Source organism: Pelodiscus sinensis, chromosome 27 (genome assembly GCF_052426305.1).
Source record: "Pelodiscus sinensis isolate ZL-2025 chromosome 27, ASM5242630v1, whole genome shotgun sequence".
Classification (NCBI taxonomy): Eukaryota; Metazoa; Chordata; order Testudines; family Trionychidae; genus Pelodiscus; species Pelodiscus sinensis.
The window spans coordinates 7,955,102-7,968,886 of NC_143078.1; the positions used below are offsets into that span (position 1 = coordinate 7,955,102).

The following is a 13,785-nucleotide window of genomic DNA, read 5'->3' on the forward strand; positions in this document are numbered from 1 at the left end:
ATCTTTTGAAACCTTGACCCCAAGCATCCACAACAAGCAACAAGTCACCTCACAGTACAACTCATCAACACCCACCGGCTTTCAGACACTGCTCCCTGTCAGTGCCAGCAAGAGGCCCTGCGTTGGCACAGCGTTGCTTTCAAGAGCCATGCTGCCAGAAGACCTTCCTCCAAGCTGCCCTGCGCTGTAGCAGGGCTTCACAGAAACACCTGAGGTTCTCGAGTAGATCAGAGTAGCTGCCAAATCAATGCACGCCATTTAAAAAGTCAAAAAAGAGCCACGCTCCATCAAACCAGCTAAGAAAGCTCAGAGATTAGTTTGCTGCAGCCAAGAGACTGACACATGCAGCGATCTGCAAGTTGATCCATTCCTAGTCCTCATGCACCCCAGCCCTCTAGAGACCTGTGAGCCCTAGTGCTCAAAGCCTTACACATCCTCTCTTGGCCTAAGCCCTGCAAGACTGCAGCTGGAAGCCTTCTAGACCTGAGCTCCAGCCACTTAGCAGCCAGCCCTTCTCTACCAGGTTCCACGCTGGTCCTCACCACTTATCCCTGGAAATGTCCTTGTCCCACGCACAGAAGCAGGAAGGAGGAGAGAGACGTACTTACAAAGGCTCCCACTAGGGAGTTTAATAGCAATATCCTTTTCCCAGGACAGGAGTCGGAAGAGTGCTTTTCCGGCATGAGGACGCACACGTGGCTTCTGCAGAACGTCAGGCCAGCAATCCTTGGGCTGGCCAGCTCTTCTCCCTCTGTCATGGCTGAAGTTAAGGATTAGAAGGGTGAGCGGTGGCGGGGGACTATGTGCCATGTGTGCAGAGGCAGCTCTGTGGGGAACTGAAGCTTCTGTATCAGCTGCCAAGAACAACGAGCACAGGCTGGTGCCAGTGAGAACAGAGGGAACCCGGAGGCTGGGTGCTGGAAGGGACGCACCATCTCTCTTGCACCAGCTTTTCCAAGGCGTTGTGAGAACAAATAAAACCGCCGCGCTTTGTTTGAGCAGGCTGCTCCTTTCCGGTGAGAAACAGCTTAAGAAATAAACACTAGGTGTGGTTTTTTATGTTTAACAGTTCAGCTAACAGACATATGATAGGATATCCACATGGGAATGGCAGTAATAGATACCCACCAGCACTGCAAGGCCTCAAAGTCAGAGATCTCTCTTATATGGTATTCTTCAAAGAGGGATTCATCAAGCCAGGCAGCCTTAGAGGAAGGACCGTCTTGTGGCTAAGTCAATGGGCTAAAACACAAACTTTGGGCAGTCAGTTCCCTGCTCTGCCACAGCCTCCCTTTGTGGCTTTGGGCAAATCACTTAATCTACCCTATGCCTCAGCTCCCTTTACGTAAGAGGGAAATAAATGCATCATTTATCTTACACGATGTCCATTTAAATTACAAGCTCTTCAAAGTGCAGACTGTCTCTTACTACACACAAGTTCCACCTCTGGCACAGCGGGCTCCCAATCTTATTTGGTGCCTGGGGACATTACTGAAGTAACAGTAGTAATGGGAAAGACGGGGGAAAAATTCACAGCTTCAAATCTCTGCATTTGGGCAAACTCCCACTGGCTCTAAGGGAAGGTTTGTCCTAGAAAGGGCCCCAGGATTTGACTGACTGAGAAATATTTGTGCCAGGGAGCTGTGGGGAGGGGGAGTATGAGGAGTTGGCTTATATTCAACTCAGCCAGGTGGGTCAATTCTCAATTGTGATAAATTGGGCCGACGTTGTTGCAGAGATAAGTCAAAGATTATCCCTTAAGTGTGGGATTTGCTACTCCCTGAGTGATGTTATTTAAGGGCCTGCTAACACTTGAGGAACTTCTGGAAAATTTCCCACAGCTGCTAAAACCTGGTGAGCTCCAACAGACAGAGCATTGGCAGCCTGAGAGCTGGTGGTGTTAAAAGCTTCTGGGAAATCAGGCCTACTCTGAGCAGAGTTCCATGACCTGGCAGCCCAAAGCCCAGCTACTGTAGGACTCTCAGTGCCGCTAATAGCAGTGCAGATGAGTTGGCATTAGCTACAGAGGAGGATTTTTAGAACATTTTCATAGTGTAAACAGAGCCACAAAATAGGATGAAGCTGGACAGACACAGGCTGTGAATGTAGTGGGGGTAAGGAGTCTAATGATGGTTTAGTCACTGGCCAGGAATACCTTTGTTCATTCTGACTTGAGTGCTGAGCAGGGACATGAAAGTGCAGCCATGTACACAGTCAACCAATGAGCCTGGGCTCATCGGTTAACCTTCACGGTTACACGGTATGTTACACACCAGTTCCTGGGGAGCTGCCTGCTCCCCTCCCCCCCCCCCGGGCTCCCTCTCCTGCATGTAACTGTGGGTATGTCTACACTACAGCCTTATTTCAAAATATCTTATTTTGAAATAACGCATCTACACACAAAATGCATTTCGAAATAGCACATCCACACTGATTGGATGCTGAATCGCATTTAAGGCCAGCTGGAACTGGATGCTGAATCGCATTTAAGGCCAGCTGGAACTGGTTCCAGAACTGGTTCCAGCAGGGCATCAGGTCAGAAGTTACCTTGTGGCCAGGGTGGCCAGCACGACACTCTGGGAAGGGCTGGAGGCCCCCTATTTCGAAATAAGCATCTACACCGCACTTATTTTGAAATACCAATTTTGAAATTGGTGCTATTCCTCATGGAATGAGGTTTACCAATTTCGAAATAAGCCCTCCACTATTTCGAATTAATTTCGAAATAGCAGTTGGCTTGTGTAGATGCTAGGAAAGTTATTTCGAAATAACTTTGCTGTGTAGACATACCCTGTGTAACCACTGAAATTTTACAGTTACACGTTTACTTGATTAAACACATTTTAAAATCCCTAGTGCTGAGAGCCAAATTCTACTCTCAGCCACAAAATCCCACTGGCTGAACCGGATAGCAGCAGATGTCAAGGAGAGAACAATGGGGCCCTAGGAATTTCTGAATGTACTGCTACCCACCACCAAAAATCTTGCCAGGTCAGCTTTGGGTGTGTTACCTTTCACATGAGCTGGCAAATGGTGCTGTCAGTACAGTGGGCATACAATACAAATCTATTCATTCGACTGTACCCTTCAAAGGACTATGCAGTAGCATGAACTGGAATGGCAAACAATGGCCCTCAGTCAAAGGAAGCGTTAGGAAAACAAGTCTGTTTGCTAACCGGTGCATTGGTACCGTAGCTACATCCCCTTCAGGATTAATGAAATGATAATAGCTAGGAGCAGTATCTAAGAGCCTCCTCTTGTGATTAATTTTGACCTTTCCTGGCATGTTTCATCCAAGGATCTCAAAGCACCTTATCAGCATGAATGAATAACATCCCACAACACCCCAGGTCAGGAGGAGATACAACTAATTAGAATCCCAACTTTACAAATGAGGAAAGGGAGGCGTAGAAAGTTGAGAGCGGACACTGTCCCAAGTGGCTTCTGATGCCTCAGTTTTCTTGGTGCCCACTTTGAAAGAACTTGGGTCTCATTTTTATAAAATAGCCACCAACTGCCATTAATTTCCACGAGACTAATGGGCCTTCAACACCTCAGGAAATCAGGCCCAATTTGTTTCAAATTAGGTACCCAGAAATTAGAAACTATTCTAGACAATATGTGTCCCTACCTGACTTATCCAGGGTCACTAGGGGGGCAGTGAAAAACCCTAGAATAAAATTGCAGCATCCTGTTTCCCAGCCCCTAGATCTGACTACTTTACCACACTTACCTTCTAAAGGGAACAGAACCCAGAGGTCTGGATGGCCCATCTCCTGCTTTGATCACTAGACTGTGCACCCTCTCATAAATGGCTAAATCTGTGTTTGTACATTCCATTCCAACTAATAGACACAGTGCTCTTGAACCAAAAGGGAAAAGGGCCCCGTTACTTCAGAAACAAATCATGAAACAGGCACACACGACGGACTGACCTCCCCATTCCCAGAGCGGAGAAAGCCCTCAAAGAGCACATCCAAAGACCAATCCATGCTGAGGGTAGCGTATCTAAAATACATTAATTTGCCCTGATTGCTTTGATTTCTTTGCAACACTGGTATTTTTCATTTTTATTAAATATCTGTGAGGTATTGTTGGGGTGGATATGTTCTACCAACTTCAGCATGAAATATCCCTGAACTCTGCAGCTGTTATGAAATCACAGGGAAGGCATGTTGCAAGAATTCCCTAGGTCTGGCTAACAAAGCTGCTGTCATCAATTTGCATTCTCTAGCTAAGAGGGTTGGGAAGAGAGGGGGGCAATTTATATCATCCTGACCCTGATTTCTTTTCTCAAGAATAGTTTGAGTCTTAGCCCCTCTCTCAGTGACTTTTAAACCCCTAACATTTTCTGAAGGTCCTGGGATGATTTATCTTTTTCCTCCCCTGAGCACCTCCTACTTGAGTAAGGACTTAGCACTAACAAAGTTATCCCCATTTTACAGATGGGAAAAGTGAGGTACTCTGTCCCAAAGTCCCACAGGAAACTTTGAGCCATGGTTTAAAGCCAAGTCCATATTTAGGTACCAATGTGAATTAGGTCTGATGCGGGAGGCACTGTTGCCTAGGATAGAGCACAACTAGGACTCAGGAGACCTGCACTCTATTCCCACTTCAGCTGCTGGCCTGCTAGGCTATCTCAGACAACTCATTTCCCTTCTCCAGGCCTCAGTTTCCCCATCTGTGGGAACTTCCTTTGTACAGCACTTTGAGATCTATGGAGGACAACCACTTGATGCTATTATTTTTAAGCATTAAAAGGTGCCGAGCACCTTCGTTCCTATTGACTTCAGTACAATTTGTAGGCGTTCCGCCCCTCAGAAAAACAGGGTGCCCATGTAGGTGCAAAATACAGACTTAGGTGCTTATCTGTAGGCTCCTTCCTATGTGGCCCTGGATTGCATACCAACAACCATCCTTTCTCCTAGCAAAAATGGTCTTTAAAGGTCAAACAAAACCGCACTGGGAATGGCAATCTGTCTAAACAAGGGCACAAACGGAAAGTGGCATTCAGTGCTGATTTCACTATGCGCGACCATCAAACAATGATGAGACCGAGAGGGGGAGTGACTTTCAAATTCTACTTTCGTAACAATTGTAAAATGTGCTCTGAAGACACAACATGTTGCTATCTCCACCTGTTCATCTATTCATGTCCCAGGATGTGTCAATTTATCCAGCTTTGTTTTACTCGTAAATCACGGACAAAATCGTCTCCGTAGAACCTTTGCTAATTTGCTCTTCACTAACCCACCAGCCGGATCATTTTCTTACAAAAGCAGGGGGCTCATCCCATTGCTGCGTAAAGATGTAACCACTAAGAGTTCAGCAGTGAGTTCTAGTGGATCAACGACTATGTGGCCCAAATTCAACCATGAAGTAACTCCACTGGCTTTGAAGGGGTCACACCGGGAGATAACCGGGCCCCTTTCCTTAACAAAAGAATAGTGTAACAATCAGTATCACAGACCATAAATAACTGAGGACCAGATCCTCGTGTCATTCATCACGGCTCCAGTGCGGATCTGGCCCTTAAAATTAAACCAAAGTGGTCAGACTCACTCAGCAATGCGACATCATGAGATTCAGCACCCTGAAAATAGACATATTTGAACCACGCTTGCCAGCTGAATCCATACTTCATAAAACACACAATCCACTTCCGGCCTCCCTGCGGTTCAGATGAGTGAATGAGGCTCCTCTGTGTTAGAGGACCCATCCAAGTCGAGCCTGTTTCGATCTAAGCCAATTGGCTTAGTCTCTGCTCCTGTCTTCTCCTTCCAAGCTACAAGCAATAGGCAAAGGATACTCTGGAGGTGCTGGAAAATAACCCTGGACTCCTGGCATCCCCTGCCCAACAGCTCACAGCATAGAGGTATTTCTGTTCATTCTTCAGAAGCAAAACAGCCTCCTGGAGGCAGAATCCCCTTTCGCCACTTTTTTAGCATTAAACTCTTCCCCTCCTGAATTTACTCAGAGTTTGGGCTGGAGGAGACACTGCCTGACGTGCAACCTTCTGGCGCTCAGGAGCAGAGTCTGTCACTGGACAGTTGTGAATTCTGACAAGCTCTGCGTAACCTGATCCTTAAAAGGGGGAACGCTCCCCCCCCTTGAAACCGAACTCCATCAGATGCCAGCTGGCGCGGAAGAAGGAGCCGCTGCTGTGCCCAGTCCCGTCGCAGCCAACAAGAACGTGGCTTGTCAGACGGGAGGAACTTTCACTGACTTCCCTGAGGTCTCCGCTCTGGGCTGCACAGCAGATGGCTAAGCTATCTGCACTAACACCAGCTCAGGACTTTCAAGGATGAGATACAGCCAGTCCTCAATGTTACGGGGACCACCAGTCTGGAGTTTTCCATGTAAGGCCAGCTAGGAACTGGAGCAAAGGTTGTGACCTAATATCTGGTAACAATTCTTCCAGTGGGGTCTCTCCAGAACACAGTCTCTACATTAAAGGGCTTGATCCAATGAAACACTCCCGTTGAGTGCAGTGAGCTTTTGATGAGGCCCTAAATGTACACTAGGGGTCACCAAATGAAAGTAATAGGTAGCAGGTTTAAAACATGCAAAAAGAAGTATTCAATCTGTGGAACTCCTTGCCTGAGGAGGTTGTGAAGGCTAGGACTATAACAGGGTTTAAAAGAGAACTAGATAAATTCATGGAGGTTAAGTCCATAAATGGCTTTTAGCCAGTATGGGTAAGGAATGGTGTCCCTAGCTTCTGTTTGTCAGAGGGTGGAAATGGATGGCAGGAGAGAGATGGCTTGATCAGTACCTGTTCAATTCACTCCCTCTGGGACACCTGGCATTGGCCACTGTCGACAGACAGGGTACTGGGCTGGATGGACCTTTGGTCTGACGCAGTATGGCCATTCTTATGTAATTCTTCACACAACACACAATCAACCTGTAGAACTCCTTGCCAGAGGGGTTCAAAAAAGAGCTAGATAAATTCATGGAGGTTAGATCCATCTATGGCAATTAGCCAGGATGGGAAGGAATGGTGTCACTTGCCTCTGTTTGTCAGAAGCTGGGAATGGGCAACATGAGGTGGATCACTTGATGATTCCCTGTTTTGTTCACTCCCTTTGGGGGCACCTGGCATTGGCCACTGTCGAAAGACAGGATCCTGGACTAGATGGGCCTTCTTATGTTCAAAGGCATAATTCTGGTCTTTCCAGAATTTCTGGGCTCAGTATGCTAGGACAGTGTTTCCCAATTCTATTTGGCCGTGGAACTACTAGGGCTGCCTTTTTTTTTTTAAGGTCCACGCCGCGTTTCGTCAAGCAAAAAAAAAAAAAAGTCCCGTCGCAGCTCTGTCTCTTTAAGAGGGGGTGAGTGCCAGCTTGCTTTCGCGTTGCACCAATTGGGAAACACTGTACTAGGAGCAAACATAGCCCCCATAATTACAAAGGACTGGGTAGAATTCAGCAGACAACATGCAACCTAACAGCAGCAGTTTGAGAAGGAGCAGTGTGTCTGAACAGACACTGTTGCGGAATCCTGCAGACACGGAAGCAGGGGAACTGGAAGGCTACCAAAAACAAGTGAAGGACAGGGCCTCTCGATGCTCCTTTTAAATTAGAGAGGGCGGTAATAGGGGCATCCAGTGGACTCCATTCTTGGTTCTCTGTTTTGCTGTACTTGTCACTGAGCCTTTCATGTAGACACACACAGAACCTTGGGTTTTAAGGTTTGATATGCGAGGCCCGCCACATAAGAAACCACACAGAACTCACGTGGGAAGCCATGATCCTTCGGTCCCCTAAAACTGCCCAAATGCTGAGAATCCCCGGGCAGGAAATACCAGTTATGCAAGGATTGGCGCACAGAAAACAGCTGGGTGGGAGAGTGCGGGGATGGATTAAGAAGAAAACACAATAGTGAAGCAAATGGTTGCCCTTTGTTATATCATACGCCACATGAACCAGGCAAGAGTATAAGTAGTAATGGGGGAATGCTGGGGTCAAGAGGAGAATATTAAGAAGGCCATGGAGCGGCTTTATTTTTGTGAGAGTATAAACAGAGAATGCAATTTCATCCCCCTCTCTGCTGTTTACTGCAACCAAAATACCGCACCCTGTTTCACCCCAGAGGTACTTTCATTTCAGAGCTGACCTCAATCTCCCCGTGGATAGTCACTGAATCTGTTTGTGACGTATTCTGAGCTCTTCTGTACTGAAAGGGCTTGGTTTAAACTCATTGGATCAAATCCCACCACCACCACAGTATAATTTTATTGACAGCCACGTAGTCACCCCAGGGATACCGCTGACCCATTCCATTCAGAAACGGATCTCTCCCTCTGCTCAGAAGCCAATCTGAGGTATCAGCCCCCACTTCTCTGGTATGGCTAATGACTGAAGTATCTGAGGAGCATGAAGGTATCAGTGCTGCTGGGGGGAGGAAGGAGGGGAGGGAGAGGAGAAAAGGAGTCGGCAGCTGACGCTGTCATTCGTTACTGTAATTTTATCCTGTCAAGAGAGCCAAGGGCAGTCGTGCAGGGAGCTTGACTGAAGCATTTCAATGCGCTGACGAAAAATTCAGTGGTCAATTTCTGACATGAGCTATTGCCCCATGGCACTCACGGCCCCCACGATATTTATTTCATACATTGGCACAGCTGATTCCAGCTATCCGGCCAGTCTGCCTCAGGGCAGTGTATTCGCGTGACTATCTGCATTGCAGTAGTACCTAGATGCTGCACCTAGGGATGGGTGCCGGGCGCTATACAAAAAAGGGTTCCTTCCACAATGGGCATAAAGTCCAAGCTTACGAGTCTCTTTTCCTGGCTCTTCTCTCGAGCTCCCACAATTGTTGCTGGCAGGAAGATTCACCCTAGAGAGGGAGGGACCTGTTCTGCCCTCAGTCACAGGAGCGTCAGTTAGGAGTTGCCCAGCTGAGGTTGCTCTGTCTGCAGCCAGGGGACTCCAGGGATGCTCACAGCACGTGAGGGAGCATTCAGAGAAAAGCAAAGACAATGACCTCTGTTGGGTTCTCTCCTCCCAGCATGACCTCTCCCTCATTTCCCCTCTGCCTTTTCCCCAAGGTGGAGAGCCGCCTTCCACAAAGCCAGTGTCGATCTCTTCTCGTCTCTCGGGATGCCAAGGAAACACAACTCGCCCATGCAGGCCGACTCTGCCCAGGCACCTCAGCCCTGACCTGAAATGCTCCTTGCTAGTCCAGTCACAGGTACCCCATCTCACAGCTGTGCCAGCACATCTTGAGTCTGACCCACAGAGCCCCCTGCTGCTCCAGCGCTGGCCCCCCCTCTGTGCTCTGGTCTGCCCCACAGGCTAGGGAAGTAAAATCCCATTTTATTGGTTAACTGATTAAACACAGTGTTTGACTGGTTAAAGAGGGGACGACCGCTGAGGAGCAGCCCCTGTCTGTGGCGCAGTGGGTGGGGCTGATGGCTGCTCCCCGTTACCGGTTAACCATTACCCAGTAAGCATCACCCTTAATGGGTAATGCTTACCAAGTAACCAGTTAACCACTTACCTATTCACAACCCTACCTCAGGCCTGGCCAGCAACACAGGTTGCATCTTTCTAGTCCAGAACTCTCTGGTCCGGCATCATCCGTGGTCCGGCATGAATCTAGTTAGCCGGCTATCTACTTAGCATGGGTGTGGCCAAGGTTCCCGCAGTCCCATAAAGTTTGTTTACAGCCACTAGTCCTGGGTCTCGGTCTTCTGTGCTGTTATTTAGCTCTGATTTACCCCTACATGTCTTCTAAGAGCTTGTAAGCAGTGGAAGTGTTGGTAATGCTAGTAGGCAATAATGATCTTCTGTAATTCGCCAAATTCTCTGATTCGGCACCAGTCAGGTCCGCAGGGTGCCGGACTAGAGAGGTTCAACCTGCACAGCTAGTCCAGTCTCATCCCTCACGCCTACCACTGCACTTCCGTTCTGACCTGCACCCCCTCCCCAGAGCCCGCTGCCACCAGCTGTTCACAGCGGATGCCAGCTGGATCAGACTGTGCTCTGCTTCCGTAAGGGGGAGGAACCACAATGAGTCCTCATGTGTGTTCCTGCCTTCAATCCAGTCTGGAATCTTCATAGGTGTAAACCAGTAGGTGCCATCATCCAAAGTCCGGCTTGTTGTGCACGTGCCTACACAGACACACACAGACCTCCTCACAGTATCTTAATCTCTAGTGTGAATTCTATTAAAACAATTGAATTAGGAAGCCTCACACGCAGCTCCCTCGCAGCCCTAATGTGGCGCAGTTACGATGCCATCTAATGACCAAAAGAGTGACCAACAACGGCTGCTGAAATCTCTTCTGGAGAACAATCGTTCAGCCCGGCCCTTGCAACTTTTAAATGGATTTTGGACACCTAATTCTCTGGGCTGAAAACACACCTGTCCACAGCAGAGATGCAAGGCTCAGACCTGTCCAGCTCTGATCTCCCTGCTAGGACTTTGTTTACAGGCTGGAGGCAAAAGTGAAAGAGGCCGATTTTCCACACCAGAAATGGGAGTGAGGCACGAAACAATGATGCAGGCCTCAGTTATGTCGCTGATGAAAGCACCATAAACGAACAGACACATTTGACCCAGACAGGAGAAACCTCGCGTGAGCGGCTGATGGAGGAGCACTCAAACCTGCTGGCACAACGGAGGCTCCCCACAATGCTCAGCAGCAGCCCCATAGCCCAATGAAGAGGCAGAGACCGGCTTCGGAAGAGGGACCATCTATTTATGCTGGGACTGGCTGTGATGTGGAGTCTTGAGGCTAGTAATGTAGACGACCCTGCCACGCTCTGGCGTCTGCTGACCTACTCCTCCCTATCCCTCCCTCCCCACTACGGAAAGTCTTCCCTGACCTCCGCAAGCCAGGTGTTTCCTACATGATGAGGGGCCTGTGGGAATACCCGTCCGCTAGGAACAGAGCAGAGCGCTGCTACACAGACACTGGACAGAGACGACCACCGGGGGCTGGATTGGAATCAGCATCCGAGCAGCAAAAGGCTTTCTACAAATTCCCTGCACACACAGTGTCTTTCTCTGTGGTCTTCTACCCCACTGCACTCCATTCTGTGCACCACCGCACCTTGCTGCAGGGCACACTCTGCTAGATGCAGCGGCACAGACAGCATCCAGCGGGGTTGGCTGACTCCTGCTGTCCTCTCCAGGTTTGGGGGGAGGGGAAGTGGACAGGGACGAAGGCACTCACCTGGACATGAACCATCTCGCCGCATGAGGCAGGTAGCAGAATCCCAGGTGACCTTGCGCTTGGCTCTCCAGCAGCACCCTGGACAAATCTAGCTTGGCTCCCCTGTTCCTCTAGGGGAGGGAGGAAAGGGGAATATTCCTTCAACTGCTCATGGAGGCTGCAGCCCTGCGGGGCGCCACCCACCTGCATCCGCGCCGCCGTTAATCTGACAGTGGCTGCAAACTGTCCAGCCTGAGCAAGGGCCAGGGAGGGTTAAGACCTGTGAGCAGGATGCCGATGCTTCCCAGCCCAGTGGGGTTCCGCTGTGCCAGCCTCAACCGCCAACTCAGCAGGGAGATAATCCCCTTCTGTCGGCTGTTCCCTGGCGGGTCACCAAGGGGAGATTAGTGAGATAATGAAAAATCTCCTCAGAGCTGCTGTGGCCTGCCTGCCTCCCTCCTCCCTCCCCACTACAGTGCCTGCGCCACTGCTCCCATCTCCAGCGCTTTGACAAGTGCTGGGCAGTGCGGGTGGTAAATCCGCATCTCCCCATGCCTTTCGAAGCAGCGCTCTGTTGTTCGGCCCACGGGCTGCAGCAGCACCTGCTGGCTTCATCCAGACATGCCACACTCTGGGGAGCACGGAAAACACCCCCACCCTTCCACACAAGAGCAGGTGGTGCGGCTGCTACCCAGCCTCCCCACCCCTCCTCTGCTGCCAACACCCAGAGGAAGCTCTCCCTATGTGCACAGCTGCCCACTGGAGTAGGCGCATGAACAGAGCATTTGCACCTTCTTCTCAAACCATAGTCATGGGCTGCTGTCTGAGGCAGGATGTCTGATTTCAAAGACCAATGCTCTGAACCTCTGCACACACGTGCACATGCGCACACACTGGCACAGGCGCAGAGAATCTGCAAGAGCATCTTTCCTGAGACCTGATCCTTGCTTTAAACCAGGAATAACAACTTCTTGCATCACCCAGACGTGATCCTTGCACTTTTGCTGTTACAATCACAGAACATAGAATCCTAGCACACTAGAACTGGAAGGGACCGCGAGAGGTCATTGAATCCAGTCCCTTGCCCCCACGGCAGGGCCAAGCACCATCTAGACCATCCCCGATAGATGTCTGTCCAACTTGCTCTTAATTATCTCTAGAGCTGGAGATTCTACAACCTCCCTATGCAATTTATTCCAGTGTTTAACCACCCTGACAGGTAGGAAGTTTTTCCTACTGACCAACCTAAACCTCCCTTGCTGCAGTTTAAGCCCATTGCTTCTCATCCTGTCCTCAGAGGCCAAGGAGAACAATTTTTCTCCTTCCTCCTTGTGACACCCTTTTAGATACTTAACAACTGCTCTCATGTCCCCTCTTAGTCTTCTCTTTTCTAAACTAAACAAGCCCAATTTTTTCAGTCTTCCCTCATGTTCTCTAGATCAGTGTTTCTCAACCTTTTTTTATGAAGTACCCCTTTTTCAAAAAAAAAAAGTACCCTCTTAAAAAAAAAAAAAGTACCCCCAGTACCTACAGTTTTCAGACACACAATCTTTTTCTACCATTGAAAAACATTTGTTTAAACAACTTAATCATAGCTGTGCAGGTGATGAAATTTTCGGGTGTAAAAAGTACAAAAATAATAAAGCACAGTTGTGTTGACGTGTCCCCCGCACTTCTCTCGAGTACCCTTGAGGGTACTTGTACCACTGGTTGAGAAACACTGCTCTGAACCTTTAATCATTCTTGTTGCTCTTCTCTGGACTGTCTCTAATTTCTCCACATCTTTCTTGAAATGTGGTGCCCAGAATTGGACACAATACTCCAATTGAGGCCTAATCAGTTCAGAGTAGATCAGAAGAATGACTTCTCGTGTCTTGCTCACAGCACTCCTGTTAATGCATCCCAGAATCGTGTTTGCTTTTTTTTTCAACATGCAACCCGCACAAATACTCACATGTGCATTCCACTTGCATGCAGTCATGCTGTATACAAACCACACGCACCAAGCAAGTGTAAGTCATGTGAACACACAACCCAAACACGCCACACAAAAAAAGGCCAGATCCTCAGCTAGCATAACTCAGTAGAGCTCCACTGACATCAAAATGAACATACATAATCCTGCCCATACAAAACCCACACATGTATATGCCATGCACGCCCCACACCCAAAGGTACCGTACTCTCATACTCCACATATGCATGAACACAAATGCCAGACACACACACACATCATGTGTGCACACACCAGCAAACCTACAGGCATCCAGTAAGGCAGGGGTGGGAAACCTCAGGTCCGGGGGCCGCATCCGGCCCCCGGTTTGCCTGGATCCAGCCCTCAAGGCTCACACCCCCCAGTAATGTGGAGCTCACGCTAGTGGTCCAGCCCCCCCACTACTCACTGAGGAGTGGGAGCACACAAAATCTACTAGCCTGCCCCTCCCCCTCAATCGGCTCTGATGTGCGAAGGGAATGTGGGGAGTGAAGCTGTCCAGTTTCAACCGTGTGCCCCGTGAGACATCTGCCTAAGTCACAAAGCCACCACAATGGCCCAAAGCAGAGAAAAGAAAGAAGTACGTGCAGTCACCCTCGGTCAGATACAATCAAGTTTTAAGCAACTCACA

The 13,785-nt window shown here is 49.0% G+C and overlaps 1 protein-coding gene across 4 annotated transcripts in view; it reads right to left on the reverse strand.

The window, feature by feature from the left end:
• TMCC2 (transmembrane and coiled-coil domain family 2) overlaps positions 1 to 13,785 on the reverse strand; it is an 84,288-nt gene that overhangs the window by 38,436 nt on the left and 32,067 nt on the right. Inside the window, exons 1-2 of one of the 4 annotated variants that reach the window (XM_075909882.2) lie at positions 5,810 to 6,290; positions 609 to 751 (exon numbers count right to left, since the gene is read on the reverse strand). The exons of 2 other annotated variants lie outside the window; for them this stretch is intronic. In XM_075909882.2, the coding sequence (XP_075765997.1) occupies positions 609 to 683 (75 nt within the window). In that variant the 5' untranslated portion in view covers positions 684 to 751; positions 5,810 to 6,290. Of the gene's footprint in view, positions 1 to 608; positions 2,409 to 5,809; positions 6,291 to 13,785 lie in introns of those variants that run through there. One more of the 4 variants, XM_075909881.2, reaches the window with a different exon arrangement.